Source organism: Culex pipiens, chromosome 1 (genome assembly GCF_016801865.2).
Source record: "Culex pipiens pallens isolate TS chromosome 1, TS_CPP_V2, whole genome shotgun sequence".
NCBI lineage: Eukaryota > Metazoa > Arthropoda > Insecta > Diptera > Culicidae > Culex > Culex pipiens.
This window is the reverse complement of record NC_068937.1, coordinates 14,055,851-14,071,481: the sequence shown is the minus strand read 5'-3', so window position 1 is coordinate 14,071,481 and position 15,631 is coordinate 14,055,851. Positions and strand designations below refer to the sequence as shown.

Genomic DNA, 15,631 nt, shown 5'->3' with positions numbered 1-15,631 from the left:
TCCCTTTCTTTGAACGATTTCTTCATTAGTTGGTGCCCCGACGGCGGCCGCTTTCCCGCAGCAACCGGCGGCGGCAGCGGCGATGACGCCCCACCAGCGGCCCACCAAGAATAAGGCCAAGGGCAGGCTGCGCAAGGAGGACATTGGGATGCCGTCGAACTTTAAGCACGTGACGCATGTTGGGTGGAGTCCTACCAGCGGGTTCGATCTGAGCGGCGAGGAGGACACGCTGAAGCCGTTCCTGGAGAAGGCGGGTGTGCGGGATCAGCATGTGAGTAGAAAGTGTCATTTTGTGACACTGCTGAAGTGAACGGAATACACTGTTTGGTTCACTCCTGATTTTTCCTAACCTGTAGAAAAAATCTTGACGATATTACATCTAGGGATTTTGACAGTTTTTTTTGTCAGAAATAATGTGTTTAATTATATTTATCAATGTGTAAAAATTACATCTTTATAAGTGTAATTTTGCTTATTCCACAATTTGATAAGCTATGTTATATGCAACATGAAACAAATATGTTGTTATTTGCTTTAAATTTTGTTTCTGCACAATTTTAAATATTTATAGTATTTACAACATTTTTGAAAAATCAATTAGGCCGATGCAAATATTTAAAAAAGTTTTTGTCCCTCGGCCCTGGCCGAGGTCAAGGGGGGGGGGGCAAAAAAATAAAAAAATATAAAAATTTAAATAACAAGCCATAGTCTTCAAATTTAAATGAAAAAAGTGTTTTAAAATGCATTTAACACTAGTTCAGTTGTTTTGCAATCATTAGTTTTCAAAAAATCTAAGATCTGACAAAAACAAAAATTGTATCGAAAAAAAAGATTTTGCATCGAAAATTTTCAAAAAATCTTAACATTTTTTAATAAACCCATACATGCTAAAAATGATTTTAAACGCAGGAGAATGTATTTTAATTTGATTTCAGCTGGTTGCACTTGAATTTTCATTGAAATTTTGAAGTTTATTGTAAAAATTTTTTTTTTGCCCCCTGATTTTTCGGGCCAATTTTGAAGGGGGGGGGGGGGTGACAAAAACTTTAAAAAATATTTGTACCAGCCTTATTGCAACTATTTTGAAATAGAAAAACTACAACAAAATTATTATTTTTTCCGTTTTCTAGAAAATGACATCTTCAATTTATTTAGCCTAAACAAATATTTATATGAGATTTATAAAAAATAGACTTTCCCAGAAACAAAAAACTTCAGAAAATATCATAGGACTGTTTTTTTCGTTGGTTGTTCATTTAATCTCTGGCGGTTCACAAAAAAAACCAAAAAATCACACAAAGAATTTTTTAACTGTTGTAAATTTTGTTCTTTTAAGGTGTTATGACCTAAACAAAAATTAAAGCAGTAATTTTTTTTGTGGGATCAAAAACCCACGGAAAGAACAGTTTTATGATATTTTCTGAAGTTTTTTTTTTGTTTCTGAGAAAGTCTTTTATTTTCTAAATCTCATATAAATATTTTTTTAAGGCTAAATACAGTACTTGTACGGTAACTGGGCGTTGTTAAACTGGGCTGCTTTTTAACTGGGCGCTCGATAACTGGACCGCAGCCCAGTTAAAAAGCAGTCATACGTCAAAAAACCAAAACAAACCGAAATCACCGAGGGGTTAATGGATGCAAAAATTATGTTCAGCAAATAAAAAAACTTTTTTCAAACTTTTATGTAATTTCAAGTCACATTTAAGGAAATATGAAAAGTAATCATTGTAAATAAATTTGAGTAACTTTTATTTTTATATTTCATCAAACAAATATTATGCATCGGTAGTCCCCTCGTTATTTTTCGTTCAGCCCAATTAGCGAACAGAATTCGGTGACTGGGCTACGTTTTCAGCCCAGTTACCGAATAACTACTGTAAATTGAAAATGTCATTTTCTAGAAAACGGAAAAAAATAATAATTTTGTTTTAGTTTTTTCTATAATCAAATAGTTGCATTATTTTTTTTAAATGTTGTAAATTCTATAAATATTTAAAATTGTGCAGTATCAAATTTAAAGCAAATAACAACATATTTGTTGCATATTTTATTATAATTAAAGTTGAATTTAAAGCATGCAAATATTTAAAATTTATTCGAGTTTCATGAGTAGGTTTTTTTGAAAACTAAAATTTGTATGTACTTTGTTTCCAGAAATTAAATAATCATACTTGTACAACCATGTATGAGAAAACTTAATGACAATGTTTCTTTCCAATGCAAGACCTTTTTATATTTACAAAACCATAACTTCCTCATCGTTTGACAACTAACTATCCCTGTCAATGCTTTATTTATTTAAAATGTACCTTAATAATTTTCTTTAACACAATAATAACAGAAACATGAGAGATTTTTACAATATCCAGTTTAAATACTTAAAAAATGTATTTCTGATTGGAATTTAAATTACGAGTAGATAGTTTCACATCTTATATATATATATTCCAAAAAACAAACAATTCACAGTGGTCCAGATCGCAAAATTAAGTGGAAAATGGATTTTCCGAAAAATGGTGACGTTTTGGAGCTTTGGTGTCTTCAGAAGAGTTGTTGCAAATGGAAAGGGGCAACTTTTGGTTTGGTTCAAAATTAGGGTGGTTCACGATTAGGGTGATTTTGAAAATCTAACTTTTCAGGAATATTTTTGGGAATTTTTTTGTCTTCTAGAAAGTTGATGGGCTTGCCAATCCAAGCAACTTTGTCGAAGACACCAAAATTTTATCTCGTAATCTACGCCTTCTATGACCAAATTTATAAAAAGCATCTGAGCAAACCTTCAAAAATCAGTTTTTTGAACGTGGCAATTCAGGGTTAACTTTTAGAGAAAAGTGATATTCGGAGCACTTTTAGAGCTCTACAAAACAAACATTTTCATTTTTTGACATGTCAATTTGGACTTAAGGGTCAAAAGTTACAGCCATTTTAAGGTAAAAAAGATGCAAATTTAAAACTTAAATATCTCAAAATGGCGCAAGCCAAATTTTAAGCACTAGGTTGCATTTGAAAGAAGAGATCTAGCACTACAAACGCTGAAAAAATCTCAGGGGTGTTTTTCTTTAAACTTGAGATATCTTCATTTGAAAAAGTCTAATTTTCAAGGGAAAACCATATGGGACCACCCTAACGAAATTCGAAAATTGTCCAAATATATGTTTTTCCATGTAATTTTGCCCGCTGAATCTGAATCTGCCCTCAGAATTGAGCCAAAATGTCAACAAATCGATTTTTGGTCATATTTTGGGTTTAAATGATAATTTTACATGGAAACCCAAAATATGACCAAAAATCGATTTGTTGACATTTTGGCTCAATTCTGAGGGCAGATTCAGATTCAGCGGGCAAAATTACATGGAAAAACATATATTTGGACAATTTTCGAATTTCGTTAGGGTGGTCCCATATGGTTTTCCCTTGAAAATTAGACTTTTTCAAATGAAGATATCTCAAGTTTAAAGAAAAACACCCCTGAGATTTTTTCAGCGTCTGTAGTGCTAGATCTCTTCTTTCAAATGCAACCTAGTGCTTAAAATTTGGCTTGCGCCATTTTGAGATATTTAAGTTTTAAATTTGCATCTTTTTTACCTTAAAATGGCTGTAACTTTTGACCCTTAAGTCCAAATTGACATGTCAAAAAATGAAAATGTTTGTTTTGTAGAGCTCTAAAAGTGCTCCGAATATCACTTTTCTCTAAAAGTTAACCCTGAATTGCCACGTTCAAAAAACTGATTTTTGAAGGTTTGCTCAGATGCTTTTTATAAATTTGGTCATAGAAGGCGTAGATTACGAGATAAAATTTTGGTGTCTTGGACAAAGTTGCTTGGATTGGCAAGCCCAACAACTTTCTAGAAGACAAAAAAATTCCCAAAAATATTCCTGAAAAGTTAGATTTTCAAAATCACCCTAATCGTGAACCACCCTAATTTTGAACCAAACCAAAAGTTGCCCCTTTCCATTTGCAACAACTCTTCTGAAGACACCAAAGCTCCAAAACGTCACCATTTTTCGGAAAATCCATTTTCCACTTAATTTTGCGATCTGGACCACTGTGCAATTGTGAAACAACAAACAATAAAAAAATTCGGAGAGTACTTTCACTAAGACCACAAAACGCAATTTTGCATCATTAGTTTCTAAAAAAAAATCTTAGTAAAAAATTTGCAGCTATTAAATTATAAAAAAAAATCTGCATTTTGAGAATGGGGTTTCTTAACGGATTGTTACACTCTAAACATATTTTTTCAAATCAAGTTTTGTTTAAAATTTCAAATACCCTACTAAAAATAAAAAAAAAACAATATTAAAATTAAATTAAACTAAACATCATGATTATGTAATTTAGAGAATATTTTCACACGAGAGATCAACAAACTTAACAAATACCGTCTTTTGAGGCGAATCGGAAATACAGTTTGAATAGGGATTGCAGGAGTTAGAGCTAAAACAGCTGTCCCAATTCGTCCCATGTGGCCCGATTCGCCCCAGATGACGGTATTTTTTTTTTGACAATGGAAAAGCCTTATAGTTGCTATAAAGTGAAGCGTTTGGTACGGCATGTCCACGCAACCTACTCTCCTGTAGATTCTGTGAAATGTGGTTCTTTTACAAAATCCTCTCAGTGGTAAAGACAATGCATAAGGGGTGGTCCCTTTAAATTATTGCAACACACTTTTGGGTGATCTCGGATCTACTGCAATTATTAATAGGGGCAGTGGGGTAGAATGGGCCACCCTTGGTTTTGGGCTTTAGAATGGATTTAAACAAACTGTAAGGCAAGGGTCTTATAAAGGACGTCAAATAACATCACCATACCGAAAACGACGTTTGAATTCATTTTATTTTACGAATTATGAGCAAACATGTAAATTTATTGAAAACCCACGCAAATGTTGTTTATTTCGAGATTCTTACATAAGCTTTCTCGAAAGTTAGATTGTTTGAAAAAGTTTGTTCAATGTTTATAATGTTACCAGGAACCATTACAAAGGTAAGCAAACAACAACGGAACCTTCAAATCATTTAGAGGCTTGGTGGTGGAAGTGTTAAATTAAAATCCACGTGGGGGCAGAATGGACCACCCTGTTCATGCCTTATAAAAACAATCATAAGTTGAAAAATTTGAACTAAATGGATTATTTCACTACTGGTAGCTTCACAAATCACGTGCAACATTAGTTGATTTTTTAATTGTTTTGACGCTTATTTGTAAAAATAGTGTCTTATTTCGACATATTTACACTATTTTCAAAAATGTTTGTTTTGTTAGGTGAATATTTTTATAAAAGTTATCAAACTTCATGGAAACTATGTTGGAAAGGTTACTTAAGTCATTTCTTATCACCCTTCAACGTTGTATTAGACGAAATGGCTTGTTTTCTAAGGTGGCCCATTCTGCCCCGCACCCTGGAAAAAGTAGTCGAAAACACATTTTTTTAAATTGCATCAAAAATAGTTTTAAGCTGAAAATTTTTATCAACCAAGTATACAACATTGAAGGGAACATCCCAAAGCATCAGCCTACTACACTGGATTCATAAATTTGTAAGTTTTTGTAAGGTTTTCGGTACGCCTATGTAAAGGCGGACCATTCTGCCATTTAGGATAGTGTAAAACTGGTACCGAAGACATTTATTTCGAAAAAAGAGATTTTTGGATAAAATGGATAATTTCCTAAAAAAATTGACATTGTTTATACGACTGCTGGTTGCTGAGATACTCTTATCAAAATTAAAATTTTGTGAAAAAATAGTTTTTCTCAAGGCCACCTATAGTACGGTCGGAAGGAACGCGGTCAAGAAATGTTGCGTGTTCTTTTCGTGACCCCCCCAAGAAATGTTGACAGTTCGGTATGAGCGCGATTGACGGTGTGCGCGCTTGAGGTTCTTTCGGGGAAAAAATAAAAAAATTAGAAATATTCAAAAGTTAAAATTAAATAGATTAAAAATGTTTATTCAAAAACATTTAACAACAATTATAAACAAAATTAAGAAATCAATAATTGAACATTTCTTTAAAACAAACAGAAAATTAGAAACTCTTAAATTCTAAAACTAGAAAAACTATAATTAAAATAATATGTAATTATGCAATAAGGAAATTAAAAAATTATGTAATTATGAAATCAGGGAATTAGGAAATTTGGAAATTATGATATTAGCAAATTTTGAAATTAAGAGACTAGGAAATTAGAAAGTAAGGAAGTTAGGAAATTAAATTACAAAATTAGGATCTTAGGAAGTGAGGAAGTTTTGAAGTTAAATAATTGGGAAATCAGGATATCAGGAAACTAGGAAATCGACGTCGTCGTGCTATCTTGTCGCATCCGCCATTTTGACGTTCCGAGAAAAACGCGTTTTAATGTTTGACCTTGAATATTCAAAAACGAGAGCACGCAATGTAAACAATAACAAACACGTTTTGTTTGGCTAACCATTCTGTGCATTGTCCCAAAGCTTGGTTGAAGTTGGTTGCTGGACTCCCGAGTTATAATTACAAATGTTTACGGTAGTCTAGCTTGTAGGTGCGACAAACGCATCCTGACTTTTCTGGCCTGAAATCCCTTTGGACTTTTGTCGCACTTACATCAATTTTCATGGAGTGACAAGATAGCACGACAAGATTGAAACTACTTTCATAAGTAAAGTGACAAAAATGCACGGAGTTTTTTAGGTTTTTGTTGAATATCTCAGGATTGAAATCGAATTTTGGGGATCTGTGAAGGTCAAAAGGTGAGGCATTGTGAGCTGTTGTGAGCGTTCTTAACTCAATTTGGCCCAAAATGCACGTACGACAAGTTAGCACGATGGCGACGAAATAAGGAAGTCAAGAAGTTAGGAAGTTAGGAAATTAGGAAGTTAGGAAATTAGGAAGTTAGGAAATTAGGAAATTAGGAAATTAGGAAATTAGGAAAAAAGGAAATTAGAAAATTAGGAAATTAGGGAATTAGAAAATTAGGAAATTAGGAAATTAGGAAATCAGGAGATTAAGAAATTAGGAAACTAGGAAATAAGGAGTTTAGGAAGTTAAGAAATTAGGAAATAAGGAATTTGAGAAATTCGGAAATGAGGAAATTAGGAAATTAGGAAATAAGGATATAAGAAAATAAGGATATTCGAAAACTAGGAAATTAGGAAATTAGGAAGTCAGGATATTTGGAAATTATTAAATAAGGCTGGTACAAATTGAGTACAAATGTTTAATTTATTTTCTTGAATTCTTAAATTCTTAAATTCTTAAATTCTTAAATTCTTAAATTCTTAAATTCTTAAATTCTTCAATTCTTCAATTCTTCAATTCTTAAATTCTTAAATTCTTAAATTCTTAAATTCTTAAATTCTTAAATTCTTAAATTCTTAAATGCTTAAATTCTTAAATTCTTAAATTCTTAAATTCTAAAATTCTAAAATTCTTAAATTGTTAAATTTTCATTCTAGATTTTTGTAATTTTCGAAGAAATAGAGGTTTTGATTGCTATAATTTCGAGGTTTTCGTAAATTTGTTTTTACAAATTTCTATATTTTCTTTTTAGAACTTTTGAAATTTCGACTTGTTCATTCGTTCCGAATTTTAACATTTTTGAGCTATTGAATTTATAAAAACTTTAATATTAAAATTATTATTCAATTCTGCATACCTTTAATTTTTAATTTCCAAATTTCAGATTTTTGTTGAAATTTTCTTTATTATTTTTTAAGAAATTGTTATTTGAAATTTCTGAAATGTTTGTTTTTTCATATTTTTGAATTTGTTGTTTGGTTGGATTTCAAAATTTCAGATTATTATTGTATTTTTAGTAAGAACATAGATATTTGTATGATTATTTTCAAGTTTAATTTCACTCTGATTTACTTCATTTTGGTCCCGCGAGTGTGGATCTATCGGACAGCGCAGGGGACTCGTAATACGGACTACTGGTTGGTATAGCAATAAATAGTTGGTGACACGATGGCCGACATCTATAAAGACATTTTTTTTTAACTCCATTTCGACCAAAAAACTAAATCTGTCCTTTTAATTTCAATATTCTGCATTTTGAGATTCGGCGGGAATTTTAAATATTATTATATCCAATACAAAATCATTTAAAACGTTTCTAATTATCAGTCGCAATCAAAAATGAAAATTACAATTCTTTGATTTTTTCATCAAAACATATTACAAACAAGCACCGCGCGAAGAAACGTCAAACGCAATTTTTCCGTTTCTTTTACTTTTCAGCTGCGTACCGCTTAAGAAAAATCTTTTCGTGACCCTTTCCTTGACCGTTTCTTGGGCGTTTTTTTATATGGAGTTTTGCGTTCCTTCCGATCAGCATACCAGCCTTATAGAAGGACTAAACCACGTAGGCAATTTTCCATACAAAAAATAACTTGTTTCGTATGGAGTGTGGACAATCGTCACCCCTCCATTAAATATCCACGTTATTTATGGATGGCTATCATTTTTCAACTCGCGAATATCGGAAAAAATAGTAAAATAGTTGTGGGAGATTTCCCTGTTTAATATTTAGAGTAAAGTCAAAATAAAGTATTAGTAGGCGTTAGCGGCTTTCTTTTGTCAACACAAACACTATTTTTCACACCAACCTAACCAAATTTTACCGTGAAAATAAAAATCCCCGAGTGCCCACCCTGCTTCTCTCTCCAAGCAAGCATCATTCCATCTAAGCGCGGGTTCGTTATCTATGTTGCCCACCGCGTGGTGGACCTGTTAACATACTTTGTTTTGGCGAGAAAAGTTGGTTACGCTCTCCGTCCGTCCATGCGCCGCCGCACCGTGTGCAGTGCGTATCGTCAGTAAACCAAACCACCAATTATAATGTTGCGTTCGTTTTTTTCTTTCTTGTTTCTTCTCATCTGTTTTCACGCTGCCGCTGTCCCCGTTCCGTTCCCCACCCCTCCCCTACGCAGCTGAAAGATCGCGAGACGCGCGAATTCATCTACGACTTTATTCAGAACCACAAGGTGTTGGACACGATGAAGTCGGAACAGTCCGGCAACAACCGCAAGCAGAGACCACCGCCCGTCCCGATCCGGAACCACCACGAGCAGCAACAGACCCAACAGGTTGGTTCCATCGTCGTCGGTTTCATGGTCACATCGTACTAATCTTCAATTACAGTCCCCCCAACAGCCCAACGGAAACGTTCAGCAACGGAACCCACCGCCACCGCCCCCGAACCGGACACTGCCCCCACTGCCGGCGACGACCCCACCCAAGGTGAACCAAGCGCCTTCCCGACCCCCGCCGATCCAGCAGCAGCAGCAGCACAAGGAATCGCCGGCACCACCCGCTCCGGCGGCACCGATTCCCGGACCTGTGAGTCACTGCTTCAAGCTTCTTCACCCATTCATTCTTGACTAATCGAAAAATTCTAAAAACACATTTTAGCCCCCACCACCGCCACCTCCACCGTCGGCCGCCGCAGCCGCCCCTCCCCCGCCACCGCCCATGGGATCGATGCCGAAGGCGCAAGCCCCCGCCATCCCGGTGGTCGTCGACGACAACCGGTCCGCACTGCTGGACAGCATCCGCAAGGGGACGACGCTCAAGGTAAGTCGAGTGGTTGTTACGATTGCTTGTTTGATAAGACTAGTTTTTGGGGTTAAAGTTGTTGGCATAGATTCGCGGCGACTTAATAAAATGTGGCCGGCATGTGCTGATATCGGAGTGTGATTGCCGGAGAAGAGGCGCGCGCTCGCGCGCAATCAAAACAAAAGCAAATTTGGAGCGATTGGAATTATGGCACCGGACTCGTGGTCGCCCCAATGGCATAACCGGTGAGCCGTGGACTAAGTGAAAAACAAATTATCAAAAAATGGATCTTCTTGCGTAGAAAGAGCGTGACTTTGCAAAATTTAGCGTTGGCATTAGACTATGACAAACAAACTTTTCATGTTTGACAGTTTGCCAAACTCTCAAACTTTTTTGCGGCAAACTCATTAACAAAGCAAAATGTATGCAGGCTGACGTTTCTACAAAAAAAAAAAAAAAAATATGCAGGCAAATGAACAAAGCAGGCAAACTGAAAAACTGTCAAGAAGAGCGAGTTTCTTTGTTTGTTCGCCGTAGCCTAATACCTCCTTAAGATCGTTAACCATCAAAATCAATAGTTATGCGTTGGTTCATGCCTAGAAATACTGAAAGTTTATAAAACTTTTCAAAAAAATACTGAATGTTTATAAAACTTTTCAATCCTTTTGCAAATTCCAAATAATAAACATTAAAAATATCGAACTTTTCATTATTAACGACTACAATAAGGCTTTTAAGTAGAAAATTTACTACTAATTCACACCTCAGAGTGACACAGAAGTTGGTTTGTTTGCATCAGAATCGCCTTTCTCTTTCTCGCAAAAGTTGTTTATCATGCGACTTATAGCTGGTTTTTGAAGGCCAACCGCCCAAGCTCGAGCTTGATCTTTTTTGCATCAAAACACTGTGAAGAGAAGTGCATCATTTTTGAGTTATATTATATTTTATTCAATTGGCCTTGATAGCCTTGTTATCATGCCCAAAATCTGACCTCCTAACTTTCACTGCCCTTCTTTCCGTCGCGAGATTCTCAGCACCAAGAATTGCCAGTCTCTATCTCGTGTATACACAATCCCGTGTGACATTCTCTTTATCTCTCTCATTCTCGCATTCACAATCATCTCTACAGAGTGTAGCAAAAAAAAAAAAAAAAGCCGCAGCAAATCAAAACTTGCCAACGCAGTTAAACGAGACGTAATACGTGGTTGGTTCCCAATTCCCCTCACGCGTTTTTCAGTTGCCCTTTTCTGAGAAAACAAAAGAATCTTTGTCGAGTGTGCGTTAATGAGGAAAATAAGAGTAGTGATAGAAAATGGATGCTCTTGCTGGCAATCATGGGATGAAAGAAGAGAACTTATAAGCTATTTTGACAGTTGATGCAGTAATCATCAAATGATAGATTTTTCTATCACTCATTCATTTACAGCACTGATTGAATTTTTCAAAAATTTTGAAAGTTCATCCATTTGCTACTCGATTGATTTCCTCCGGGGTTGTCCCCGAGTCTTGCACAGCGTGTAGCAAAGCAGGTATTACCTAATTCGATCTCAAGCTCATCTGTACAGGAAAAAATCTGTCCGTACCAGTGGGGTAATAATTTCTTTTTTGCGGGTCGGGCAACGGTTTAAATGCGTTTTTAACAGTTCAAAAATTCAGAAATTATTTAAAAATCTAATTTTGTTTTTGATTTTTTCCTGTGATTTTCAGAATTTAGTGATTTTTTTTGGTTTGATTTTTTTTAAAGCTTAGATTTTTTTCAAATCAGTTTTGGATTTTAAAAAATATATTTTTTTTACCTTTTATTTTTTTTTAATTTTTAGAAAATTTTATAATTTTTCGTCTGTTTTTAATTATAATATAATTTTTCTTATTTATTTTTATCTTTTTGAAGACTTTAATTTTTTTAAGAATTCAAAATTGTGTAAAAAAATTGTTGTTTTTTTAATTTTAAAGTTTTGGGATTTTTTTCCAATTTTTTTCAATGATCTAGTTTTTTTTAATATTTAAAATTTCTGATTTTTTAATTCTTTATAATTAGAGGGTGACGATTCTCGAGATTTTCAATTTCCCGGGAATCGAGAGTTGAATTTTGCAATTTCCCGGGAATTCCCGGGACCCGGGAGTTTTTTTTAAATATGCCAATAGTGCCAATCATTTATAAAGAAAAGTAATTAATGTGTTTCTTTTCAATGAATTTAGATAGAATTAATTTACACTTATTCAATATAACGTTAATTACTAGCCTCGTTATTTTCGGGAACTGTCTACCTTTAATTTTTTTCTGAATCTGCAAATTCAAGATCGCTTCTTGATTTTTTTTGGACTCATAGTTGTAGTTTAAAATGTTTACGAATCTTAATTCGTACTAAGTGATTTTTCAAAAGTTGCACAAACTTGTTTATAGATTTTTGTGATGTAAAAAAAAGCTAATATATAATTTTCCAGTATCGGGATTTTTGCAATATGAAAAATAACGACTCAAAACAACAATTTAAATTTGTTTTTTTTTCTTTTTAATGTCAACTGTAAATATTAATTGACGAAATAGTTTTTAGGAAAATCCGAATGTACAATTGTGGCGGATCTTAACTTTATAAAGATTGCCAGAGTTTTTTTTTAATTAAAAATGAGGTTGATGCGAAACACAAAACAACTTATTGACATCGAAAAAGAAAAAAAAACCTTAGCATTACCAAAAAAAAAACTAGATTAAGAGGATTGCTATGCTCGAGAGAGGATGTGTAAATTATACTTATCTTGAAAAGGCTTTTCTGCCCATGTTCGCATAAATGTCCCATATGCAAAAACAGCAAACTGAGAAAAACGCATTTGAAGTTTGTCCCACACATAAGGCTACGTGTTAAGTTTTCGCGAAAAAACTGGATTTCCTCCTGATTTCTAGAACAAAGTATTGGATGTTATATGCTTTTCTGAAAGATCTCACGATTTTGAACAAAACTGCATCAATAACTCAAAAACTATGAAAATGCATATGGGACATTTATGCGATCAGGGGCAGTTTTCCTCTTTGAAATAATAATTAGAAAGAATAACTGTGTATAAGTATGCTTAAGTTAAAATTTAAACTTTCTGAATAAGAAGATTAGAGATGCATTGGTTTATTCAAACTTGAACACCGAATATTAAATTTAACATCCAATGACAAAAACAATTTCGAATTAGTTGATTAGCTGATTATTTTATATAATTTTGCTTCGATATTCATAAGCTTAAAATTTCCCGGGAGTCTCGACCAAATTTCCCGGGAATCGAGAGGTCCAAAAATGGTCGATTTCCCGGGAATTCCCGCTCGTCACCCTCTATTTATAATTAATAAAATCTTAAAGATTATGTTTCTTGAATTTTTATTTTTTTTTTCAATTTTAAAACAAGCTTGAAGGCTGCGTTTGATTTTTTTTCATCGTTTTCTTACAAGATTATGAGATTTTGTCGTACATCATTCCATTTGAATTAATTTAGAAATCAGATGTTATTTTTGAATCCTGTGAATTTTCGGAATTTTCAAATTTATATTTTTTATTTTTTTGTTTCAAAGAAATTCTGGATTAAGACAAATTCTATCTTTCAGTTTTTAGTTTTTCAAAACTTCTTGAATGCCAGGAAATTTCTAATTTTACATTTGTTTTGAATTATCATTTAATTTTTTTAGATTTTTAGTTTTTTTAAATTTTTTGATGTTTTTTTTATTGAGAATGTTCGGCTTTTTTTAGATTTTTTTTTAAATTGTTGTTTTTCTTTCTTCCTTTCACGTCCTTTTTTAAATTTACAGGGTTTTTTCATGTTTTTGTCTGTCGCAGCTTCCAAAACAGTTTGTTTGCATTTTTTTACGCTATAAAATTTGATTTCGAAGACGGCAATTACTGACGCTCCACTTTTTTTGAGGGGGCAAGGGAAGTTCTCCACCGTATCCTTAGACTGAATCAAAATTCTATTTTGAATGTTTTTAATGTCTTACTTTTTTCATCTTTCACAGCCCGTGGACCAGAGCGCCCTCAGCACCGGCTCCGGTTCCGGTGGCGGCGGAAGCGACCTCCGGGGTGACTTGATGTCGCAGATCCGGAGCGGCGGAGTGGTGCTGCGGCCGGTGCAGGACCGCGAACAGAACGCTGGCCCCGGCACGGACCGAAGCAGCGGAAGTGCCGGAAGCGGAGATTGTGGCACGGATGCGCTAGCGGACGCCCTGAGAAGAGCGCTGGCCGAACGGGGCCGCGTCATCCGGTCGTCGGATGAGGACGACAGCGACTCGAACTCGGCCAACGACGATTGGGATGATTAAGGGGATGAGGTTAGTTGTTTTTTTTAAAAGGATTTTTTTTCGTTTTGTGTTTAAATTTTTTTAATGTTTAGTTTTTTTTGTTGTAAAGTCAAATTTTTGAGAACGCGGTGCCAAATGAGTGTGACTGTATGTGTGAAATAATTGTTTGTGTGTATATTGAGAACGAAATAATTGCGGATTGAAGCAGGTTACCCAGAGGAGGAAGTGTTAGCAATTATTAGTATGGTATAATTCTAACTAGCATTAAAACGGCACATCAGACGCACCAACATTACTGTGTAGTGTATTTTAAGAGCAGTATGCAAATGCGCGCGTGTCTTTGGTTGTTTTTAGCAATATTTTAAAAATCTTTATTTTCCCCTCTTTGTTGCCCCGAGTATTGAATACGCTGCCTTTAAATTGTGTATTTATAATAAAATATTCTAGCATAAAACAAGCAACTACTTTTTAGCCTTTCATCTACAAAAACTTAATCGAAAATGTCGCGCGAAAAAAAGATTAGAGGGATTTAAAAGGGAAGAAAAAGAATTCGCTGTTTAGGAAGGTGACGAAAATGAAAGTTTCCGCTCTAGCACTTCTCGAGTTTCGATTTTCCAAATCTTACTTTCGGCTGCCATGGTCTGCTCCTCGGTTTTCGAATTTTTAGTTTGAGTCACTGACTAAAATTAAACAAAAAAATAATTTTTTCGATGAAACGCCATGCGTCTCCATCGAGCGCACTTGCCATGGAGACGCATGGCATTTCATCAATTTGTGTGTAATTTCAACAGTGACTAAAACATGAAAATTAAAAACCAAACAATGGAAAGGCCCTTCGCTACCCTTTCTCTTTTCCCCTTTCGCACCCTGGCGAAAGGTGGCCTGCAAAGAGCTCAATTTTTGTACACTTCTTTTTCTGTCCCTGTCCCCACACTTGGTAGAAGTATTTTTAACGAAACGATAAGTAACACTGATATCTGCTCACACACACACTTTAAAGCGCGATTAACGAATAAAAACAAAATAAAACGTGATTTCGTAGTAACAGAAACAGTAAAGAATAAAACAATTAGCCTAAATAGCACTAAGAGAACTTTCACTTGTTGTTTTAGTCAAACACAGTCAATACTAATGCAATTGCAGAGTGTCGTTAAATGTTTCTAAGTGTAATTGGTTCTTGTTAATATTCATGTGTACATTTATCTTTCCTTTTTTTGCAACCACAGTTTAACGAGTATATTTTTAGCAATTCGTTGAAAATTGATTTGAGAAACCCGAACCAATTAAGATTAATCTAGACAAATAAACAAATAAAAAAAATATCGTATAGGTGTATTAACTTAATCGGTTAGTCAGTTTAAAAAATAAATAAATTTGGTTTAAAGATAATCTTTCAACAAAAAGCCAAAAAAAGAAGAAAAAAGCCAACCGGCTGTTGATTGTGACATCCCCCGTCGTCGACTAACTTGTATGTAAACTCATGAGCTGTTTAACTCTGTGTATTTTTTTACAATCACATCTATATATATATATTCTCTACTTCTACAATAAAGCGCTCTTAACACGACTATTCCGTTAAAATATGTAATGCGTTGCTTTATTTGCTATAGAATCGAAAGAAAATTCCACCTTCATTAGAAAGGCCAGTTCGCTTCGTGGCGTCGCCGCTTGGAAGGCACGCCGGCGGAGATGTGTTTTGTGCGTGTTTCTACCTGCCCAAGTTGTGTCATATTCATTATTTTTTTTGTACAGTTCAGACTCGTTTTTCCTCCTAGGCCTAGGACAAATTTCACTTCGGATAATCGAATGACGAAAAAAAAA

General features: G+C 34.5%; 1 protein-coding gene across 3 annotated transcripts in view; it reads left to right on the top strand.

Annotated features, from left to right (window-relative positions):
- LOC120427663 (actin nucleation-promoting factor WASL) overlaps positions 1-15,631 on the top strand; it is a 51,273-nt gene that overhangs the window by 30,548 nt on the left and 5,094 nt on the right. For 2 of the 3 annotated variants that reach the window (XM_039592537.2, XM_039592536.2), the window contains exons 6-10: positions 30-271; positions 8,910-9,065; positions 9,121-9,318; positions 9,391-9,552; positions 13,529-15,393. In XM_039592537.2, the coding sequence (XP_039448471.1) occupies positions 30-271; positions 8,910-9,065; positions 9,121-9,318; positions 9,391-9,552; positions 13,529-13,831 (1,061 nt within the window). In that variant the 3' untranslated portion in view covers positions 13,832-15,393. Of the gene's footprint in view, positions 1-29; positions 272-8,909; positions 9,066-9,120; positions 9,319-9,390; positions 9,553-13,528; positions 15,394-15,631 lie in introns of those variants that run through there. The other variant, XM_039592538.2, reaches the window with a different exon arrangement.